Genomic DNA, 22,537 nt, shown 5'->3' with positions numbered 1-22,537 from the left:
AAAAAATGACACTTGTACCGCGTGAGTACAATATTTGGCTAACCGTACTTTCTACTAATTGTAATATACATATATATTAATATTAGGATTGTGGATATAGGTTTTTCTTACCAATCTAAATAGAAATATATTTTTTATTCTTAGTCTAATTTCCTTACGTCTTTTAAAATTGTATTTAGTTTATTTTAGATAAAAAACATTTTAATTTTAATTCTTTAATTATTCAAATTTAAGTAGTTAGTGTTAAGCAGTGTTGGGAATAGATAACTAATAATTTATTTATCTAGATAAAGATAAAGATGACTGTAATAATTTTTATCTAGATACAGATTAAGATAATTATACTAAATTTTATCTAGATAAAGATAAAAATTAGTACATTTTTATCCAGATAAATATGAAATAATTTCATGTTTAATTTTGAAAATATTCAGGATACCTACTTGAGTCTACAGATAAAAAAAATACATAATTTAAAATTTTTTAAAGCAGAGGACAGAGGTCGTACAGATCGGTTAAGCGATAACTGAAATACCGGGAATTATTATAAATTGCAATTATTATAATATTATTATGCTTGTGAGTCCAAAATCCATGAATGTTGGTTTATTTTTGTCGGTTTAAAACAATAATTATTTTTCAAACTTTGTACATAATTCTATGAAACGGATATCAGTTAATGAGACCATCATCATCATCATCATCATTCGGTGGTGGCCGGCGGGTAGCAGGGATAGATGTTTTTGCTTTTGCTATTATTAGTTGTTCTTACAATCTTACCTACTAGGTACATGCCCATTACATATTTCTATTTTTTGGTTTTCTCATTGTTTATGATGTAAAACTCCAGACTGACAATGCATATTAACAAATATTAAAATCATGGTATTATAATGCATATTACTAAACGTGTTTTCTATGTCATAGATGAAAAATAGAAAAATGTAAAAATAAAATAATAAAAATATTTAAAATTTAAAATTTTTTTTTTTACTTCATTTAAATAAATTGTCTAGATAAGTACTCATAGATAACTAGAATTTTATCTAGATGAAGATAAAGATAACTGAGTAGAAATTTATCTAGATAAGATAAAAGATAAATAATTTTTATCTAGATAAATTGATCTAGATATTTCCCAACACTGGTGTTAAGTATAAATATATTAATAAAAATCAACCTCCTTCAATAAAAATAACTTTATTTAAACCAACTCATAAATTAAATTACATTTTAATGTGATATGAATGACGAAGAACTTATAGCCTTAGGTTCAAAAATTACTATATTAACAATTAATATTTATTCGAGAGTGGCTGGCTTAGAACGACTTGTGAAGAGGAATTTAAGTACGGGACGTCTATTAGAGCTGGCTAGGGCTGATCCGAGAAGAGGACCTATTGACCGCGATGTCAAGTGTGGCGATCACTCCACCTTCTCCGCTCTAACCCCCCCCCAAAAAAAAAAAAAACATAGGACATATAATTTTAATATGCTATATTTATACGGTCTGCTTGCCTTTAATATATTCAGCCCCCCCCAGGTCAAAAGTTGAAATTGCGCCTATGCCACGTATATAAAAACCAACTAAGTGTTTCAGTGAGGTATTCAAAAATAGGAAACTGATTGAACTTTTTTAACTATGAAAATTGTTGTAAATAAGACGGACAAGTGGATACTCCACTGCTGTACAGTAGATGTCGAGTAGGTCACTGTAATGTATGTGTTTAATTTTAATTTAAAGATTAATCATTGCAAAAGGAAAACGATAAAAAATCTAATATTAAAATATCATTAAGAGGGCTGCAGCCGATGAAAAAAAAGTGATTTTTAGACCAATAAGCTAGAGAAAACTGGAAGAATTAGGTTTGACAGATCTTAATTTTGATTGACCAACAAGTTTACTAGGGAACGATCGAGGAGTTTTTTTTCAACTGTGATATCCAAGAATAAAAATATCGAAAAAATATGATATTTTGTATTTATATTATTCATTGTGACACTAAAAATAATTGGAATATTCAAAATCACCTCGATCATTCCCTAGTAAACTTGTTGATTAATCATAATCCGTTTACAAAATTAAAATCTGTCAAACCAAATTCTTACAGTTTTGTCTAGTTTATTGGTCTAAAAGTCACTTTTTTTCATTGACTGGAACCCCCTATAGCCCCCTTAAAGTTTATTTTATGATGCGGAATTTAAATATATTGAAAAACATTATAATAGGTACACAAAATGTATTAATGTTTAGATTGGTCAAATCTACATTAGTTTTGACTTTTGACAAAACCGGATGCAGCCCCTTAAAACAACTCAAACTATTACATACCTAATGCAACTTAATTTTATTTATGAATTATTTAATATTCGAATGAATAATGATTTAAATAGTTATCTTACTTTAGATTTAATGATCAGATCATAATATTACATCTTTAGATGTAATCTTTTCATTACCTAAACGGCTAAATATTGTTTTTCTTTTAAGTAGTTATAACATTCGTGTAAAAAAAAAAAATTGAAAGATATTAAAAAAAGTATAGAATAATAAATTATTAAAACATATTTCAGGTCATTTATTAATTGTGGCCAACTTCATTGGCATGGGTTGGTACCGTACTTGTTGGCTTTTGCGATGGCTGCGCACGTGCCGATGGACAAGTGATCTTCGACTGTGTTGGCGAAAGCGGCGGCCACTTGTGGCAGATACCCCGTGTCCTCTTGACTGTCACGTGACCACGTGGTTATCTTGTACACTTTCACGGTGGCCGAACAAAGGCAGTTGGGCCTTAGTACATCGTACGCAATGCTCAGCCTAACCCGGTCCATGACAAAATCGATTACGTGGCCGGGTCGCTGCAGTTCGGCTAGCTCTGAGACGACGTGCAGATTAAACGTACCGTTAAGGTTGTGCAACGTGTGCTCGACGGCGACCATTAACACGCCCGTGTTCGGTTCGGTCCACACAGAGTTCACCTTTTGCAACGCGGTATCCAGGCCGTCGACGAACGGGTCGCTGACTGAGAAGAACCTTCCATTGTCCAGCCGACCAGCAGAGGCCGGGAAGTGTGGGTCTGATCGGTTCCTGTACTGCACATACGGCTGGACTGCCGCTCTGATGGCCGACGTGACGTTCTGCCGTGTCATTTCTAAAACATAGTCCGCGACGTGTGCAAATGCCACTTCTTCCAAGAAATACCTGCATGGAGCACACATTGTGGAAATAATTTTAATCATGCTTTATAAGCTATAGCCTATAGCTAATGAAATAACTTAAGTTACTTAAATTACTTACTAGATACTATATAAATATATCTAAATGGAACTATATGTTTAGAGGGCAGCTTTGGGCAGGATTTAGGAGTCATGGAGCCCATGTCCTAGACCTCTACAAATTATTGCAATCAAAATATGGATCTCTACCATATACGTTATACCTAGTACTAGGTATATGGTCTCTACCTTCTATACAGAAGTATTATTTTCCTAATTTTATTACAAAAGATGATTCACCAAGCATGCTCACCCTCTATTTTTCTTCAATGCCCAACTAATCATTTGTTCAAAATTTGACTTTTAAAATTTTCAAATATAGGTATAATTAAAAGTTAAAGGTATATACATCAACATTTTCAAAAAAAAGTAAAAAAGAGGGGTTTTAATTAGAAAAAAGAAGTTTGTGTCACCACAGGGCACTCCTTATAATTGGTGACAAATATGTACTTATAATAGTGAACATGCTCCATCAACCACCCTACATAATGATCGCTAATATAATATAATATTAATTAATAATACATCTTTTTTTTATAAAAACAATTTGTTTGCAATAAATAATATTTTATTATTAACGGGATCTTTTGTAAATTATATTAAATTTGCAGGCTGCTTACGAGTTGATTTCCGAATCCCGGGTACCTGTTTACCTGCACTGATAATATCGAGTTTATTCCCGGGTCATATTATTTTCAATATTTAGTCAAATAATATACAGCCTATTAGCCTAACCCAAGAAACACTACGAAGAGGTTGGCTGACAAGTTTCTCAAAAATGTTGTTCTTTTTAGTTTTTTCATATTTTGAAAATCATTCAACTTTTTGTTAAAAAATTATTATTAAAAAAATTTGGTTAACATTTATTACTAGGGCTAGGAAAATAAAGCACTAAAATCCTACAACAAAGGAATTTAAAAATTGCCAATAAAGCTACAAAAAAAGCATTTTCACCAAGAAAATGCAACTAAAAAAGACTTGAACATTATTAAGTTTAGCTGAAAAATATTTTTAATATCAAAACATAATTTATTAAACACATTTTTATATGTTCACACTAAGTAATTCTTAGAACAACTAAGCACAATATTTATAAATATTGAAAAAAATAAATTAAAAACTGTTTTATTAAATGTCGATAAATGTCAACGTATTACGTAACCACTACTCCTCACTCGATAAACACTTTGACAAAATCTAAGAATCTATTTTCAAAAATATTTTCCGATAAGGCGATAATATTTCACTACGAAATCACGAAATAAGTATAGGTACCTATATAATAATACAATTAAAATAAATTAATAAATAATAATTTAGATAAATATGTACGTACATGTTCTAAAAATGTTAAATATGCTTACAATTAACAATAACTAATTAAAAAGTTAATAAACTGACAAAAAAGTACCAAAAAAGCATTTTATTTACGAATATCATAAGAAAATGCAAAAAAAGCAAAATCAAAATTGTATATTTGAACTCTGAATCGAATATTGTTTTTGATTAGCTATGTCCTGTAGTACTATGAAAGAAAATGCAAATGCTACAAAATCCTAGCCCTATTTATTACACATTATTTTTAAAAATTGGTATCTGGTAATGAGATTACCAGTATACCGTGACATATAATGACCCGGGAATCAACTCGTACATACCTTATAATCACCCGGGAATCAACTAATACATAAGTCATAAAGTAGGTATCGGGAATCACCTCACCTACTGCATTAAAATTAGCTATTTTTCCAATTACCGTGTAGCCGAAAATCCGTCTGAAATTGCATATTGTCCAGTAAAAGTAGTTTTAAATTTACTATAAGATATGGCTGAATTTGACGCCGACGAAGGATACAATTCTATGTTTTTGGATAACGGCGTATCGATCTGATACATAACGTTTTCCACGAACATTTTATATTCGCCAGTTACATATCTCCACTCGTCTACAAATACATATCTGCCAACAATTTGAAGCTCTTTCCAAGTTATCTTTGTGGATACCTGCATCATATCGACCATACACAGTAAATTATCTTTGTAAATAATAGAGAGAGGTCTGAGGGGATATTTTAAATGTTCACTTTCTACTAATTATATTCTAGTTCTTAGTTATAAATTATAAGTTATAATATAGATTACGTTATTTATTATTTTATGATAATTACTTTTTGTTAACTATCTATATAAAACACCAATAGGTACCACTATTGTGACTCATTGAAGACTAGACACTGGTGTCCACTCATTCTGTGTTTATGCAGCTATCATCTCTCACATTAATATTTAATAAGACATATCACATATCAGTGGCATACCCCCCTTCCATTGACTGTGTTGACCTTATAATTTTATCAAGATTAATGAAAAATTAAAAGTGTAAATAAAAGACATATTGTATTTGTATTTTTGTATTTTTTTTGTGAGACTTCCCCCCCCCCCCCCCCCATAAAAAATTCCTGGCTACGACACTGTCACAAATTATATGGCCTGGGTCCTCTTAACTCTTATGGAAATTCCCACAGTCATAACTTACATTATAATATATTCTTAGATTAGTAGAGTTCACGAGTCAAGACACTATTTCCTAACATTAAGTATGCGATTAATATACATACAATATTAACTCAATTTTTTTAACTTTAAATAATGAATAATTTTAATAATATATTAAAAGTACCCTTGTTTATTTGTTTATTGGTCATTCGTGGTTGATGAATAGGTCTCCATGTTTAGTTATTCTTGATATTATTATGAGGCAGAAACTCACTGTTATTTATATAATTAGTTGAACTAATGCTCACTAATATTTATTATTTATATATCATAATATATTATTATAACGTATACTAAACTTCGTTGTAATAATTTAAATTTGAAGCTATAGCTTACCAGGTCTTGTGACCATCGTATGACGATATTATTGCTTTTAAAATCCAATAGGCCACTGATGGTATTATTTTCGAATACGATGTTGGAACTTATTAATGATGCTCTGGTCTTAGGTAAAATCAAGGCATCGTTGAAATATCCTAATGGTGTTTCTGCGTCATATACGCGACCATTATGTTCTGAAATAACATCATACTGAATTTTATACGCCCAAAACACAGCGTTTTGAATTTCTTCATTTCTATAATATTTGTTGCGCATCAAATCGGGTAACGATTCTGGTATTGTGTTATCGTCCACGGTCCAGTTTACAGAAGAATCTAAAAACAATTGCCACATTTTAATAATTAAGTTCTTTTTCTCATCATTTAAAATTAACTATTACCTGCTGACGACAACACAAAGCACACTGTGATTAATACCAATAACGATATCATTTTTAACGTAATAAAACGACTATAAACGATGAGTACCTATTAAATATTAATACGTATCGCATTTTATACAACCTTATATATAAACACAGTTTCACTCCATGCTTCAATTTTTGTCCTTGTACATACCTGCCTGCATATTATACTACATACTTTATAGTTTATAGGTACTTTATAGGTATTTAAATACCCCTCTACAAATCGTCTGCTTAAATATTAAGACTCATACATAACTATTTAAAATTTAAATATAATATTAAATAATTAATTGATTAGCTTTTAAAATATTTTTTTTAATCAGCTCTAATATAGTTATTGGCTATACTGGAATTTTAAGTAACTCTAAAAAAGAAAAATATTTTAAGCTTTTTAGATTCTGAGCAAAATGATATAATTGATATTTGAAATGTTCATCAAATATTAACGTTTTCTATACTAATATAATTCAATTTTTTAGAGCTACTTATGATATTTTAGTGTTCGATATTTTAGTTTTTTTCTATAAATTTCGATTACAAACACGTCCGACAAAACGCGTATACCCAGCCAGAGTAAAACTAGCTCCATTTTGGTGTAGTACAACATTAAAAGATGGCAATATTTTGGAGGACAAGACGCTGAGTTTTTTTTTTAAATTAATATTTTTAAAAATTAAAGGTCATTTAAAAATATTGGTATTTTCGCTATCTTTAAACTATATAATGGACGTTATATTGGGAATAATGGAAAAAACGCACAGTTTCGCCTTCAGAAATATTGTCACATTATTCAATTTTATAATAGGTATATTTTACCCTAGAACCAAAATTAGGTGAGTTCTACTCAGACTGCGTAAACGCGTTTTGTCTATGTCATAGGTAGGTACGTGTGTAGGAACTAGGATACAACACAGCGGGTGTGACTTCCTCTTAAGTCTTAAGTCTCAAAATTTTAAACATAAACAGATTAAGGCATTTAAAATTAAAATATTTTTAGTTTTTTTTTTTTTAATGTTGATAAAAGTTTTAGGATCTGTAAAAACTAAAAAGGTCAAACATTTAATATAAATTCCCAAGTATGCTGCTCTTTTAGAAACTTAAATATATTTATAAATACATAGTTTTGATTGATGATTTTATTAAATCGTATCTACCTATATTATTATTATTTTTTTTTATTAGGGTGAAGGCTTCAACTACTAAGGTCATTAGTCTGTTGTACTGTTGGGGAGGGTACTGTAGATTTGTTTACACGTGTTTGTTTGTTTTGGCAGAATTTTTGATTTAGGCATCTAGTAGGTATCTGCCATGCCCTGTCGGGGGATGGCGGCCTCTCTCTCCAGAGAATTTGCCCGTAGAGAATTGCCGCCCGTGACCGAGGTTCAAATCGGTGACGTTGCGCATTGCAACCGACGCCTTGGTCCACTCGGCCACTCCGTCCCCCTATTATATTTTATATACCTACACAATGATATTCTACAGTAAATCGGTATTGACTCAAAAGTTAATAATAGTAATAATTTATTAATATTTAAAATATACACTATTATAACAGTTAAATATTAATATTATAATTAATATAATAGTTTTTATTTATAGTACAATGTACTATACTATATACCTACCTATATTTCTTTTTAGATGATTTTTTTCTGCTATCATTTATAATTTTAATGAAACTATTTATTGGAACAAGAATTGTCCAACTAGGTTACGAACCTATCAAATTATGCTGATTTTGAAATACCTACTGCAATTAATTTATAGGATAAATATTAAATATAATGATAATCCCGAGCTAAATATAAATATGTCATAGTAAATTTAATTAAATAGATACCTATCTTTATCTATAGTTATATACCGGATGCTTTGATAACTGATCGGTAAGTAAAATGCAATACATTCATATGTTACTGAATTTTTTTATGCAGTCAATAATTAAGTTTCTAATATAGGTAGTACCTACAGTCACACCTAAACCTATTATGTTCATATGTACTACCTTATACCTAATATATAATAGACATACTATATCCAGAGACTATAAACCTATATTATATATACCTAGTGAACAGGCAATCTTACATAGAATAAATCTATACCTATCCTATATTATTAATTATTATGACTATTATAATTATGTATATTGTCTATAACTATGGTAAAATGTGGAATTCTTCTAGATTTTCAAACTAATCATATAAGTATTTAATATAGTAGGTTATATATAAATATGTATCTACTACCTATATAGACATATTATATCCATTATCCATATAGGTACCTATTAGATACCTCTTATTAAGTAACCGCCAATCTGACATAGAAAAATTCTATAGACCTACTATATTATTATGACTATAATAATAATTAATATGTATATGGTCAAATGTTGAATTCTTCTTGATTTTCAAACAGGAAACAGTTAATGGACTTTATTGAAAATGTAATAAATGTTCCTACTAAACTGTAGCAGTGGTTTTTCATGGTCACTGTATAATGTGGTAGGTAAATCTATTAAGAAATGTTACCTTTTTGTTTCTATAAGAAAAAATTAAATAATATTAATAAAAATATAATGAATTATATACTAATATATCTACGTATAAGTGTAAACCGCAATCGTATGTAGGAATAATTAAATATTTTTATAATAAATTTTTATCGTTATCATTTTTTAAGTTTTTACTTTTTTAACTTTATATTCCAAAGTAGAATGTTGTTGGAATTATTTCAATCTATAAAAATCAATTTTCGGACAATTAAGTTCACCAGTTATAACTTATAAGCATTTAAAGTTTAGATTAGTGGAGTAGTGTACAACATTTTGCGGAGTAGACGGGTAGTTAGGTAGGTACAGCTATTCCACTCAATCCGCTCTTAAAATTTGAAATGCTTATAAGTTATAACTAATTAACTACCTATGAACTTTTTTTTTTTTCCCCATGGTATCGAGAACCGGAAGAGGGACTGCGTTAGCATTACGTCTCCTAAATTAACTAGGTAGTTAAACTTTATAGATTAAAATACTCCGAATAATATTCTTGTTTTAAAATGACATAAAATGATGTAAGAAAATATTTTTAAAAAAGTTGAAACTTTTTGAAATATTGAGTGCAAGCACTTGAATGGATCACCTTTATATATATACGCAGACGACATAGCACTGGTTGCCCAAGCCGACACTTTAGATACAGTGGAAACCAAACTAAATCTAGATCTTAATAGTCCACTAGGTACTACCTATAACTATCTCAAAAAATGGTCCCTGAAGGCGCATTCACAGCTACGTCGTGTGTCGTGTCGTGCGAGTGCTTGGTTATTATATGGTTACGGCTGGTAACCAATATGGTTTAAAAGTTGAGCAGTAGTCAATTCTTGGTATACTCGGTTGCAACTTGGTTATTACATGATACAAAAAAAGTAATATCCAATCACAATACGATTTGATCGACACGACACGACACTAGAGCTCTGCATGGTCCGTTTTTTTATAGACCGGACCGGACCGATACATTTTAACAAAGACCAGGACTGGACCGGACCGATAAAATAAAAATGAAGCTAGACCGGACCGGACTGATACATTTTAACAAAGACCAGGACCGGACCGGACCGGACTGATACATTTAAACAAAGACAAAAACCGGACCGGACCAGACCGATAAAATAAAAATTAAGCCAGAAGGAACGGACCGTTTTATTTACAACGAATTAGAAAAGTAAAGTGCAAAATATAGTGCATGATGTTATTTATTTTACTACGTAATATAAATTATATGAAAATTATATTATCGACGTTCAAAATGCAGATCTTTAGACCGGACCATATGACCTAATATGAATTTGAAGACGGACCGGACCGGACCATTTTTTTTTTGTAGACAAAGGGACCGAACCGGACCGAATCCACATTAAATTACAATACACAAAGACCGAAAAAGACCGGGACCGTGGTCCCGGTCCGGTCCAGTCCGGACCGGTCTAGACCAGACCGTGCAGAGCTCTACACGACACACGACGCAGCTGTGAATCCGGCTTTAACCTGAATAAAACTTTGGCACAGGCTCTTCACTTAAACAACATAGAAGCAAACAGGAAGCTGTAAATACAAATTAACGGCACTGTGCCACTGCTATACCAAAAATTTCCTAGATATTTCGTACTCTCAGAGTAAAAATTAATAGAGCTTGACATTTAAAAACACTTAGAAGCGTTAAAAAATAAGTTAAAGACGAGAAGCTAGCAGGAACGATCTGGGGAAGCAATGCCACAGTTCTACGCACATCATCATATATTAGCCTTAATATACAGTGTAGCTGAATACTGCACCACAGTTTAGCTCAGGAGTCAGAAGTGCACACTGCAAGAAGGTGGATACAAAACTAAACTAAATAATCCGTATTATAACAGATACAGTAAGAACGACCCAAGTACAATGGTTAACAGTGCGTGCATTCTCGAAAATATAGTTCTGGCTTCCGACGGATTTGTGTAGACTGATAAATTCATAAACACAATGCCATAGATGACAAGATAAAAAGAATTCTTAATCTATCTTTGTACGAATATATTGTTTCACGCCTCCATAAGAGACTTAAATCAAAACACCCAATATGGTACATTGGGACCTAAGATTTCCGGTAGAAGCTTAATCAGAAACATGGAAAACACGATGGTAGGAATCGGGAGCGCTAAGAGTTACCTTGATCGAAAATCCAGAAACAAGAACCCCCAGATTTCATCTACTATAAGGAACTTATGGTCAACCTTGAATAGGGTTAGGTTAACTCAGCAAGGCAGATGTAAAAGTTTACTAGGTATATAAATGTGGAATGTTCCATCTTTGCTCTTACGGAACCGAACAAACAATCAAGCCTATTAGGGAAGAATGTCCTATTACCAAATTTGAAGGAGGAATTGCAAAACTACATGAAGCTAAGGTTGAGGAAATCTATTGGTTAAATAGCCTACTATCACCACTTTTGTGAAAGGTATAGTTCCCGATTCGTGTTGCCTTTAAAATTAGTAGAGTTTGTCATATTTCAAAGATGTATTAATGCAATTAATTACCTATCATTTTCCTTGTATTATAATAAGCCGATATGTCATATGCAAAATAAAATAAATAAATACCTCAGTGGTGTACCTTAGGAGGGGTAATAGGGGCATTTGCTCACCCCACCGATAATATATTTTATTCATTATTAATTTTGCTTTGCTTTTGGATTTTTAATGGTTTAAAGGTGAGGTATAGGTATTTAATAATATGCGCCATTCCCCCCGAAAATGTTTTACAGGTACGCCACAGACCTATCTAGTGCTTGGTTTTATTCGTATATCCTAAATCATAAAAATACAGAATAAATAATTTTAAAGATTTATATTATTCATACTCATGGTAATATTTTATGCGATTAAAGAGGTCATGTATCTGTATCTTGACATTATCTTTCAATTAAAAAAACGAGTTTTTCTTTAAGTATGTCCCTGCCCCCTGGTACAATCATTATTCTATTTTGAATTTCTGTGGTACAGACCACAGATGTACAGTGTGCGTGTGGTATTCGTGTTCAGAGATAAGCACAACTTTAAATCGATCTTAGTTCGTGATACCGCTAATCGATCTGCGTTTTTTAGTGATAAGCTCAACCATTATCAGTTATTATTTATCATATAGTGGTAGTGGAAAAAAACGGTAAGCACTAAGCAATCCAAAGTTCAAGGATCTAGTTTTAATTTTTAAGTGTTTTAACACAATAATATCAAATATGCGCCGTTTGTTTCTTTTTAATATTTAGATCTGTATCCGTGAATCTTCATTTTTTTGTGTACAAACAAATAAAAATGTATATAATATTTTTGAAACAGTCCTATGTTTAGTCACAAGCTCTACGTATCAGTATCCCATCTCATTAAAATCTTTTTTAATTACAATAATAATATTATTATTTGTATTGATTCGCTAACAACAAACTGGTTAAAATCCTACTAGACTATTTGCAAATCAGGTATGAAATAGTTTTCATAATAACTAGTTATGAGTGTTTCCTAATTGGTTTTTTTTATATAATTTATTTAACTACTGATAGCTAGGTTACAGAATTTTTAATAATTGATTTAAGTTTACACAATGGTGTTTGATAACTTATATCTCAATAAGGACCATCTTGATGGGTTTGACAATTACAAAGTAAGTGCTTATTGACACATTTTTAATTAGAATACTTGCATAGTGCATACTAAAGTCATGCTCATTTAGTTATTTAGTAATTAGTAGTATTAGCCTTATCATGTTCAATATTTAAATATTGTTTTCATAGGGTATGATAAATCTTAGTTTAATATAATTATAATTCATAATCATAAAGAATATAGTTGTTTATGAATCATATAAGCAACAGTAATAAAAATAAAACATTTGTTAATTAAGATATGATTTTTTTAAACGCTTAAATTTCTTGGCATAGTAATGAATATTTTTTTATAAATTTGTTATATGCCACTGTAACAGAATATAATTTATGATTACAAAAGGTACCTATTTTAGTTAAAGGACATTTATTTTGTTGCAGAAGTTATATTTTAATATATTTAACATGACTTTTACTATGGATTAATTCTTTATTTAATCTTAAGCTTCTTTAATAAATATATTATGCATTCAGAGGCGCCCATCAATTAGAACCTAGGAGGGTTACAAATGACTTCATCATATAAAAAAAAACTAAGAACCAACTAAATTGCTTTTATTAAATAACAGAAAAATAGATATGTATACAAAATCAATAAGCAATGTACCTATGTAATATGTTATGTATAGTATAATATCATTAGTAACAATAGTTTATTATTTACAATTAAAACAATTACTATCATTTGTCTAGGGGGTTGACATGTCACCCCCTTGCACCCCCTAATGGACGCATTATGTTTTGTACTAACCTTAGCCTAAATATTATTCTTTAATTTTAGGAAGTTATTCCCTACATTAATAATTATATTATTGTAAACAATGTATTGTAAAGCCAAAAAAGAATTTTTAACAATTTTTAATAATATGTTCTTAAATAATTGTATTAATTTTAACTACTTTTTTTATGGATACTTTAAATTAGATGTCAAATTAAATTTAATAATAATATTTTAAAGGGGGACGAGGTGGCCGAGTGGTCAACGCGTCGGCTGCGATGCTCGCAGTCACGGGTTCGATCCCCGGTCACTGGGTGGCATTTTTCTCCGGGCAAGTCACGGTGTCCGGAGAACAAGTGCCGCCATCCCCCACTCCGAGGCATGGCAGATACCTACGGGTGCCCCATTCAAAAATTCTGCCAAAATACACCCACGTGTAACACACCCCTACCGTCAAAAACCTACTGTACCACCCCTCCTCCCAATGGCCTAAGTTGCCACGGGATAATTAATAAAAAAAAAAAAAAAAAAATATTTTAAACTTGAAGTATGCATTAGGTAGTTTTGATAAATTCATTAGTTTAATAGAAGTTTGTCATACAGGCAAAACTATTAAGATACCCTTTACAAACATTTTTTTTTTTTTAAATCTGTCAAGGGGTAAAAAAAAATTCTGATTAAAAAATAATATATTTCATTGACAGTGCTTCCTTGTTTACAAAATAATATAAATCATTATTTAACACAAAACAATGTAATCGGGCTCGTCCCGTATTTAATATAGATAAATATACAAAATATCAAAATATTTTTTAGTGAATAACAAACTAGGTACCTATTTTAGCTTTTGTTCGAATATGTGTCATGTAATATACAGTAAAACTTCCGTTAACAGTCACCTCTATAGGACAATCACCTCTATGTAACAGTCAATTTTTTTGGTCTCGTCGAGTGTTATCCTAGTGTTATTCTACCTCTGTAGGACGGGCACCTCTAAATAGCGGTCATTATTTACAGTCACTTCGGTTACTGTATATTTTTGACAGCTGTATTTATATTTATTTAAATTATTTAACTAACAAAATAAATTATTTTTCAGTATAATGCAATTGATACCAATCCATTGGGTACATACATTATGCATCCATTTTGGAATGCATTAATTAAAGTAAGTGTTATCAAATTAATGTTTTATACAATTTGTACTGTTATAAGTAGGTACTTAATAAAACAAGTTTGTGTAAATTTAAAAAATTTAAAATGTTTTCCTTATAATTTTTTGTAATTTTAGGTTACTCCACGATGGATTGCACCTAACTTACTAACTTTTGTTGGTTTTCTTTTTACTGTTGGAGCTTCACTTCTGCTTGCTTATTATGACTATGGTTTTTATGTGTCTGGAATAAATTACAAAGGGGATCCGATACCAAGATGGGTGTTTGGTGTTGTGTCTTTATTTATTTTCATATCATATTCACTTGGTATATATATTTAATCTTTTTAAATACTATAAATCAAATCTATAATAATAAATTTAAAAAAAAAATTTTAGATGGGCTTGATGGTAAACAGGCAAGGCGTACTGGCACAAGTGGCCCACTAGGTGAACTGTTTGATCACGGTCTGGATTCTTGGACAACTATTTTTATCCCAACTGCACTTTATTCAATATTTGGGCGTGATGATCCAAATACTATTCAACCAATAAGGATGTATTATATCTGTATAATGGTTTTCATTAACTTTTATCTGGCTCATTGGGAAAAGTATAATACTGGAGTATTATATTTGCCGTGGAGTTATGACTTTTCAATGGTTGTAAGTTTAAATTTGAATTACATTTTTTGTACCTTATTATAATTAAAATATTAATTTTATCACTTCATATTATGTTATATCAATAATGAGTAAACAATTTTATTTTATACAATAAAACATACCGATTTTCTAAATCTCAAATACTTGATATTCCAGACAAATTTTATTTCATTTTAGATTTTGATAAAATTACATTGTGGTTTTTGGTTTGTCATCACCTTTTGGGATGGTAAAAATGCTTTGATTTTTAACTTTGAAGGTTTCTGGTAGTAAATTAGATCTAGTTGAAATGTTGAATAATGAATAATGATTTCTGATCAAATCATTATTGTCTTATTCATAGTAATTCAAAAATTAATAACCGTATATACTTGAAATTTTCACGAAATGTTTATATTACCATTTTATATACATGATAAAGTTTTCAAAATATTTTGACTCTAAACTATGCATTATAGAAATTAGAATACAAGGTTCTTGATAAGTTTTTATTATAGCAATTTACAAATATTAAAGATTCATAAGCACAATTTATTTTTGTAAGCATTTAAAGTTCAAATTCTTTGAAATTAAATATTTAAACAAAAAATAAAAAGATTTTATTATTTTGTTGTAATTTAAAAATATTATTCGCTGATACTTCAAACTTTTGTATATAACTTTGTGACGTATGTTATTATGTGTTATACATGCAATGACATTTTAAATGCACAGTTTATGGCAAAAATTAATTCAATCTACTAAATCTCATATTTCTTATAAGTTATAGTAAAATAAATTACTTTAAAAGCAATATAAATATATCATAATATGTACTACAGTAAAACTACGCTTTCCCGCATAAGATGCTGTTTTCTGCCGGTCTCTAGCCACTATAGTAGTTATTGCCCGCATAAGATGCTCTTTTGAACTGGTCCTTTGAAGAGCGCCTTAAGCGAGTTTTACTGTAGTTGTATAAGTCGTCTTTACCCAAAATTGTTTTGTGTATGAAATGATTTATCGTTGAATAAAAATATACTACATATATTATAGTGACTTACTCAATGACGAGGTATACACTACACTTAACACTTACTGTACAGCAGAGCAGTTACGTACTTTCCCCACTTTTTAAATCATAAATGAATTATTGTTTTTAGGGATTAGTATTCTTCTTTGGTCTTACTGCTATTTTTGGTCCCGAAAAATGGAAAATGTCTTTGACAGATAATTATTCCTTTGGACATGTCACAGAAATAACATTTTACTTTACCACATTCGTTACAAACATTCCAGTTTCAATTTATAATATTTACATGTAAGTAGTAAAAATGTATTTTCTATGAGTGTGTTGATATTTTATTTGTGAATTAAAATTTTTTTTTTTCTTTTACAGAAGTAACAGGGACAAAACAGGCAAAAATTTAAGTATTCTAGAAGGTAGTCGACCATTAGTTCCTTTAACTGTCTTTGTGTCTTTATGCTTAATATGGGTAAAAATGTCGCCTACAAATATTCTTGAAAGGGATCCGAGAATATTTTTCATGATGAGTGGAGCAATATTTTCAAACATTTGTGTAAGTAAAACATAGGCCACTTTAATTAGTAATTTATTATGTTATGTATTAAGCTAATTATGCTTTACAGTTTTATTTGTCATTGAACCATGTTTGCTGAAGTTCAGACTATTTTGTTTGTGTACACACTATACGTTTTTTTATCATTGTTTGATCCATGACTAAATACACTGGTATGTTCTCATCTTGGTTACGTCATAATTTAACATGGAAATAATAATAACTTACCTGTGCAATGTTACTATACAATATTTTATTCAAGTTGAGATCATACCAGTGTATTTAGCCATGGGTTGAATTATGTTTTACCTATTTCAATTACTGAAAATGGGGCAAAATTAAACTACTTAGTTTTTGTTTCATTTTGGTATATGTGTCCGTCTAAACGGGGGTACAGTATATCCAGTATCTATGTAAATTGTTTAATCTACACTGAACAGTGTTGACTGATGAATACTAATGTAGTGTCTTACAAGTTTTATACTTAGTTGATTGTACATTACAGTTTTATTGATAATTATTTATACTTTATATTACAGTGTCGTTTAATTGTGGCTCAAATGAGCAAGACCCGCTGTGAAGCACATAACAATTTGTTGTCATTTATGGTTGTAGCTATATTTTTTAGTGTGTTTTTACCTCCCATTGAGTTAATTTGTATGTACATAATGGCATTAATAAGCATTGTGACACACATATACTATGGAGGCTGTGTAGTGAGTATTTTTAAATTATTTTTATAAATAATTTATCTGAAATTATTAATGTATAAATTATATTATTTATGTAGTGTCATAATATTTTTAACTTATATTACATATTTTAGGTGAAACAAATGGCTGATCATTTTAAAATCATGTGTTTCAAAATACCATACAAGAAACATTAAATATAATATATTATTAAAATAATACTTATTTTATTTTATATTATTTTTATCAATTACTTAAATCAACATTAGCATTCGTGAAATACTGAAATAGTTGTTACTAAAATATGTTATTTGTTTTTAAAATCTCATTACAGATTAGCCATACAGATGATGTACTATACTACTATTATTATTTATATTTTTTGAATTGCTTATACATATTTTGTATAGAAGTTATTATTATTATTAACCCACGTTAAAAATTGGTATGGTACATTTAATCTCACTAATTGTGCTAATTAGATTACTTTTTATTTCTTATTCATTGAAAAAAATATTATTTCCATTAAACTAAGGTTTAAATAAAACTTTAAAGAGTATAAACTAATTTACCTTTAAATGCAATTAATTCGGGAGTAATGAACAATTAGTGCTGCTCAATTAGATATTGGCAGCTATTTAATTATTTATTGTTATATTATTTTACTACAAACGTTTAATATTAAATATCCTTAATTGGTACTTATTTTTTTAAAATGGTTTGTATTATATAATTAGGTATAGTATATAATAATAATTAAAAATAAATTTAAGATTACTATCCATGAAATGTCCATAATATAGTTATTATAATATAACTATACCTGTTAGAACAATTTGTTATTTTGTAATTAATTGAATTATTTGACTTTATTATACAATAGATATTAGACAATAAGTTAATGAATATCATGAATGACTTGATAGTCTGAATTTGTATTTACATTGTTTTTTTTTTTTTTTTTGAACTTGTGTGTGATAAAAAAATCAATTATATAGTAATGTATGGTTACATATATTATTATAACATTTATATATTATATACATATAACATCTGGTTAAATAATTTTTTTATGTAGTACTTGATACCAGAACTAAAAATTATATATGAATTCTGCTGTATAGTTGGTACCTATCGAGTATACCTTGACATTTAATAAGGCCACTATAATAGTTTAATGTATTGTTGAGAACGATTCTGTGTGAAAACGGAATATCAGCTTATATCGAAATTTGAACTTAAAATGCCTTTTAAAAAAAAACATACCTATGTAATTTTTAATATTTTTAAACTGCTATTATACATGTATTATTAATATTATCAGTATTTTGTAGTTCCTTGCATTGTATTAATTTACAAACTTATTAATATTTATATTCCAATCACGAATAAGATCTTAATTCGTGATTTCAACTTTTTAACATGCGTATTTATATTCTGGTATAATTCTGATTGCACCATCGTTCTTAACTCGTTGAGTTAGGTACATAAGTTTCGATAAAAAAAATTCAAAATGGCGAGGGGGAGCTAAACTGCAATTATGCCATTAAAGTAACACAAGTCGTGGTAATCTTCAAACTCAAGGGACCTCCAGTCGCCTAACGGCTCCGGTCGCCAGTCTGTTAAAGAAACATAAGTATAATATTAAAGTGGCTCAGGTCGCCAAACTCAAATTAGTTCGCGCGGCATTAAAAGTCTTGCGCGCATGGCGCATACGTATATATAAACGTAAAATCGCAAACTTTGGATGTCTATAACTTCCAAAATAATAGTTTCCGAAAATTTTTTTTGCACCATCGTTCTTAACTCGTCGAAGTACATATATTTCAAAAAAAAAAAATTAAAAAGGTGCTGGGTTGCTAAAGTGAATTTATGCCATGTGTAAGTTATAAAAACATAATCTACTTAATAATAATAATTATTATTTATTATCATTATCATTATTTTATATTATGTATAAGTTAGAAAATTATTACTATTTTTTATTTTAATTTTTCATGCATAAATTTGTATGCATTACTGTCTAGAGAAACCGAACTTACTAAAATCTATGAATCACAGAATAATTTTATTAATGTAGACAATGCGGTTATTTTCCTTGTATCAAAATTAGAAAATCTTCGTCAAACACATACGTCATACGATCTAAATAGATAGTCCCCCCCCCCCCCCCCATCAAAGAAGTGATCGTGATCTTTTTCCAGTAAGGTTTCTTTTTATATATTTTTTATATGGTCGAAGATTGTTACTAATAAGAAAAAGAGTGGTGTACTAGTATCATAGTATTCTATGCTAGTATTGAGGATATTTGTGGTTAAAAGTGGAAATAAAAAATAAAAATACCTAATTACTCTATGGGCCTTGCGTAGTTGCGAGAAGTAAATGAGTAAATTATAAACAAAAAAGTAAAATAAATAATATGTGGCACTAAATTTATTTTTATTCGTGAACACGGTTTAAAATATATATCTACAACCGCGGTCGTGAATGACATTTCTTGTTTCTAACATCTGACCAATAGTTATTAGTCAAAGGATGTTTTGAAGTTTCATATTTTTCTGTGATAACTGATATTATCTATTTTCTAGTTCGTATCTTTTTAAGCTTTCTTAGATCATAGAAAAGAGATTTAGGGATTAGTGGTTAGATAATAGATGATCCACAGTAGATGATCGTACATTTATACTATTATAGTGTTCGAGAGAGCAAATGCCAAATTTATAAAAATAATTTTTGTTCGATATTTTCGATTCAACCGGTAAATTTGAAGCTGATTTAGTAATTACCTCATACCGTGGGGCTAGTCAACACGATGGCCAGCACCACTGTAAAGTTTTCGGCCTCTTTAAGTAAAACCGATCCGATTAGTGTACCAGTACTGATCGTAGGTCAAGAAAAACACTTGTCTAGTTTATCTTACTCTGCAGTCAAGTGTAAGTTAGAACCACGGGTTAACGAACAGGTGAGAATATAGTTTGATGAATGTTTAAAAAAAAAATTTCATACTAAAGTCACATTTTTCTATTTTTTAGACTTTCAAATCTGCTTTGTCTGTATTGAATCCTTGTCCAACAGATACTTGTCCACTTTTTCTAAACACTGCCACTTTAGCGGCCATTTCCAACACTCATAGTCGTCATAATTCATCGGCACAACCCCATATGCTTACAAAGCTGATCAATTTGAATTCAGCTGGATATAATGAATGCATTGTGGTTAGTAAACATTAATACAAATTGTATTTGCTTTATTCAAAATTATCTATTTACAAGTACATAATGTTTAAAATGATTCTTAGATTGTTTGCGAGCGAAAAGATATGTTTGCCTCAGGTTGTGCTGCAGCTCGGGCATTCTACGACTATTGTCGCAAAACTAAAATATATGTTGGTAAACTAAAAGAACAGAAGAAAGCTACTGTAACGGTTACAGTAGAGTTTATAATAATTCCTGATAGCAATGGTGATCATAAGGTGGAGAAAGAAGAAATAGCAACTTTGGAAAGAATAGCTAATGCTATTAAAATGACAGCACGTATTGTTGATACTCCATGTAATGACATGAATGTCAATCATTTCTTAGATGCAAGTCAAACATAATGTCTGAATACATTGGATATTTTTAATTTTGGATATAACTTTTAGGAAATAAGACATGTAGGGTCTGACTTGAATATTAATCCTACAATAATTAGCGGCGAAGAGTTGAAGAAAAAAGGTCTTGGAGGAATTTATGGTGTCGGTAGAGCATCTTCTATAGGTCCAGCTCTCGCTGTATTATCTTACACCCCACAAGGAGCCACAGAAACAATTGCTTGGGTTGGCAAAGGTATTGTCTATGATACTGGTGGTCTTAGCATCAAAGGAAAGGTAAATATATTTTTAATGCATGTAAATGAACAATATAATTAGTTCATAAAACATTTTCAGTCAGCTATGCCAGGCATGAAACGAGATTGTGCTGGTGCAGCCGCTATTTTAGGAGCATTCCAAGCTATAGTGAAGTCTAGTTTTAAGCAAAATCTGCATGCTGTTTTTTGTTTGGCTGAAAATTCTATTGGACCAGATTCAACACGTCCAGATGATATACATACTCTTTATTCGGGAAGGTTAGCTTTGTATTGGTATCTCATTTATGCAATAATAATGGTAATTAATTATTTTCAACAATAAACAATTTAATTTTAGAACTGTCGAAATCAATAATACTGATGCTGAAGGACGTTTGGTTTTATCAGATGGAGTGGTTTATGCATCTCGAGATCTTAATGCTAAAGTGATATTAGACATGGCTACTTTAACGGGTGCACAGGTATATTTAAACATGATTTTCAATTGAGTATTGAATTATTAAATATTTTTGCTTTAGGCAATTAGCACGGGAAAGTATCATGCTGCAGTAATGTCTAACTCAGAACAATGGGAAAAAAATGTAGTGTCTGCTGGTCTAATATCAGGAGATTTAACATTTCCAATTGTCTACTGTCCAGAACTTCATTTCTGTGAATTTTCGTCTTCTGTGGCTGACATGAAAAACTCTGTTGCTGTAAGATTACATTTATTTTTTGTTAACTAAATACTAAATTGATATTTCGTTATTTTTTAGGATCGATCAAATGCTACTTCGTCATGTGCAGGATTGTTTATAGCAGCTCATCTTGGCTTTGATACGACTAATCAATGGATTCATGTGGACATTGCAGGGCCTTCTCATTATGTAAATATAATTATACTAAACTCTTCTTATTAGAATCACAGTTAATTGACTCATTCACCTATTTGGTCTTAACTAACCTAACAGATTTATCCCAATTTACTTATCCCTATTTCTACCTTGAAATTGTATACTTTAAAAAAGGTGGGTAAGTGGATGTCGCTCTACTGTACAGTACGTTACAAGTGGGTCACTATATAATGGATAGTATTAAATTTGAATTCAATGATATATATCACTGTATAAGAAAAACGATTCTGAGCG

At 30.0% G+C, this 22,537-nt stretch overlaps 3 protein-coding genes across 4 annotated transcripts in view; 2 read left to right on the top strand and 1 right to left on the bottom strand.

Annotated features, from left to right (window-relative positions):
- Nucleotides 1–2,200: 2,200 nt before the first annotated feature.
- LOC100574363 lies at nucleotides 2,201–6,687 on the bottom strand. The gene is made up of 4 exons (XM_003243280.4): nucleotides 6,554–6,687; nucleotides 6,169–6,488; nucleotides 5,033–5,280; nucleotides 2,201–3,202 (listed from the first exon to the last, which is right to left on the bottom strand). Exons 1-4 carry the CDS (start codon nucleotides 6,603–6,605, stop codon nucleotides 2,599–2,601), a joined length of 1,224 nt encoding a protein of 407 aa, XP_003243328.1. The 5' UTR covers nucleotides 6,606–6,687; the 3' UTR covers nucleotides 2,201–2,598.
- A 5,558-nt stretch (nucleotides 6,688–12,245) lies between these two features.
- LOC100159649 (ethanolaminephosphotransferase 1) lies at nucleotides 12,246–18,890 on the top strand. 2 transcript variants are annotated; one of them, XM_001944937.3, is made up of 9 exons: nucleotides 12,246–12,594; nucleotides 12,676–12,776; nucleotides 14,595–14,663; nucleotides 14,787–14,976; nucleotides 15,048–15,313; nucleotides 16,453–16,610; nucleotides 16,689–16,869; nucleotides 17,409–17,585; nucleotides 17,696–18,890. In XM_001944937.3, exons 2-9 carry the CDS (start codon nucleotides 12,717–12,719, stop codon nucleotides 17,756–17,758), a joined length of 1,164 nt encoding a protein of 387 aa, XP_001944972.1. In that variant the 5' UTR covers nucleotides 12,246–12,594; nucleotides 12,676–12,716; the 3' UTR covers nucleotides 17,759–18,890. The 2 variants fall into 2 exon arrangements, with proteins under 2 accessions (XP_001944972.1, XP_008181317.1); XM_008183095.3 differs by having other exon boundaries at nucleotides 12,264–12,594; nucleotides 12,680–12,776; nucleotides 17,696–17,835.
- Nucleotides 18,891–20,123: 1,233 nt separating this feature from the next.
- The window catches only part of Npepl1 (aminopeptidase-like 1), a 6,519-nt gene continuing 4,105 nt past the window's right edge, over nucleotides 20,124–22,537 (top strand). Inside the window, 8 exon segments of the mRNA NM_001162975.1 lie at nucleotides 20,124–20,523; nucleotides 20,594–20,776; nucleotides 20,860–21,144; nucleotides 21,205–21,429; nucleotides 21,490–21,668; nucleotides 21,748–21,871; nucleotides 21,929–22,105; nucleotides 22,166–22,276. Coding sequence (NP_001156447.1) covers nucleotides 20,374–20,523; nucleotides 20,594–20,776; nucleotides 20,860–21,144; nucleotides 21,205–21,429; nucleotides 21,490–21,668; nucleotides 21,748–21,871; nucleotides 21,929–22,105; nucleotides 22,166–22,276 — 1,434 coding nt within the window. The 5' untranslated portion in view covers nucleotides 20,124–20,373.

This window comes from Acyrthosiphon pisum, chromosome A3, assembly GCF_005508785.2.
Source record: "Acyrthosiphon pisum isolate AL4f chromosome A3, pea_aphid_22Mar2018_4r6ur, whole genome shotgun sequence".
NCBI lineage: Eukaryota > Metazoa > Arthropoda > Insecta > Hemiptera > Aphididae > Acyrthosiphon > Acyrthosiphon pisum.
This window is presented reverse-complemented; position numbering and strand designations above follow the sequence as displayed.

Bases quoted from the DNA above. Each gene is read 5' to 3' on its own strand.
- LOC100574363 (XM_003243280.4), bottom strand. From the start codon at position 6,605: ATGATATCGTTATTGGTATTAATCACAGTGTGCTTTGTGTTGTCGTCA. The intron at 6,489-6,553 runs GTAATAGTTAAT...AATTGTTTTTAG, and splicing joins CTTTGTGTTGTCGTCAGCAG to ATTCTTCTGTAAACTGGACC. The intron at 5,281-6,168 runs GTAAGCTATAGC...GATATGATGCAG, and splicing joins TACGATGGTCACAAGACCTG to GTATCCACAAAGATAACTTG.
- LOC100159649 (XM_001944937.3), top strand. From the start codon at position 12,717: ATGGTGTTTGATAACTTATATCTCAATAAGGACCATCTTGATGGGTTT. The intron at 14,664-14,786 runs GTAAGTGTTATC...TTGTAATTTTAG, and splicing joins TTTGGAATGCATTAATTAAA to GTTACTCCACGATGGATTGC. The intron at 16,611-16,688 runs GTAAGTAGTAAA...TTTCTTTTACAG, and splicing joins TCAATTTATAATATTTACAT to AAGTAACAGGGACAAAACAG.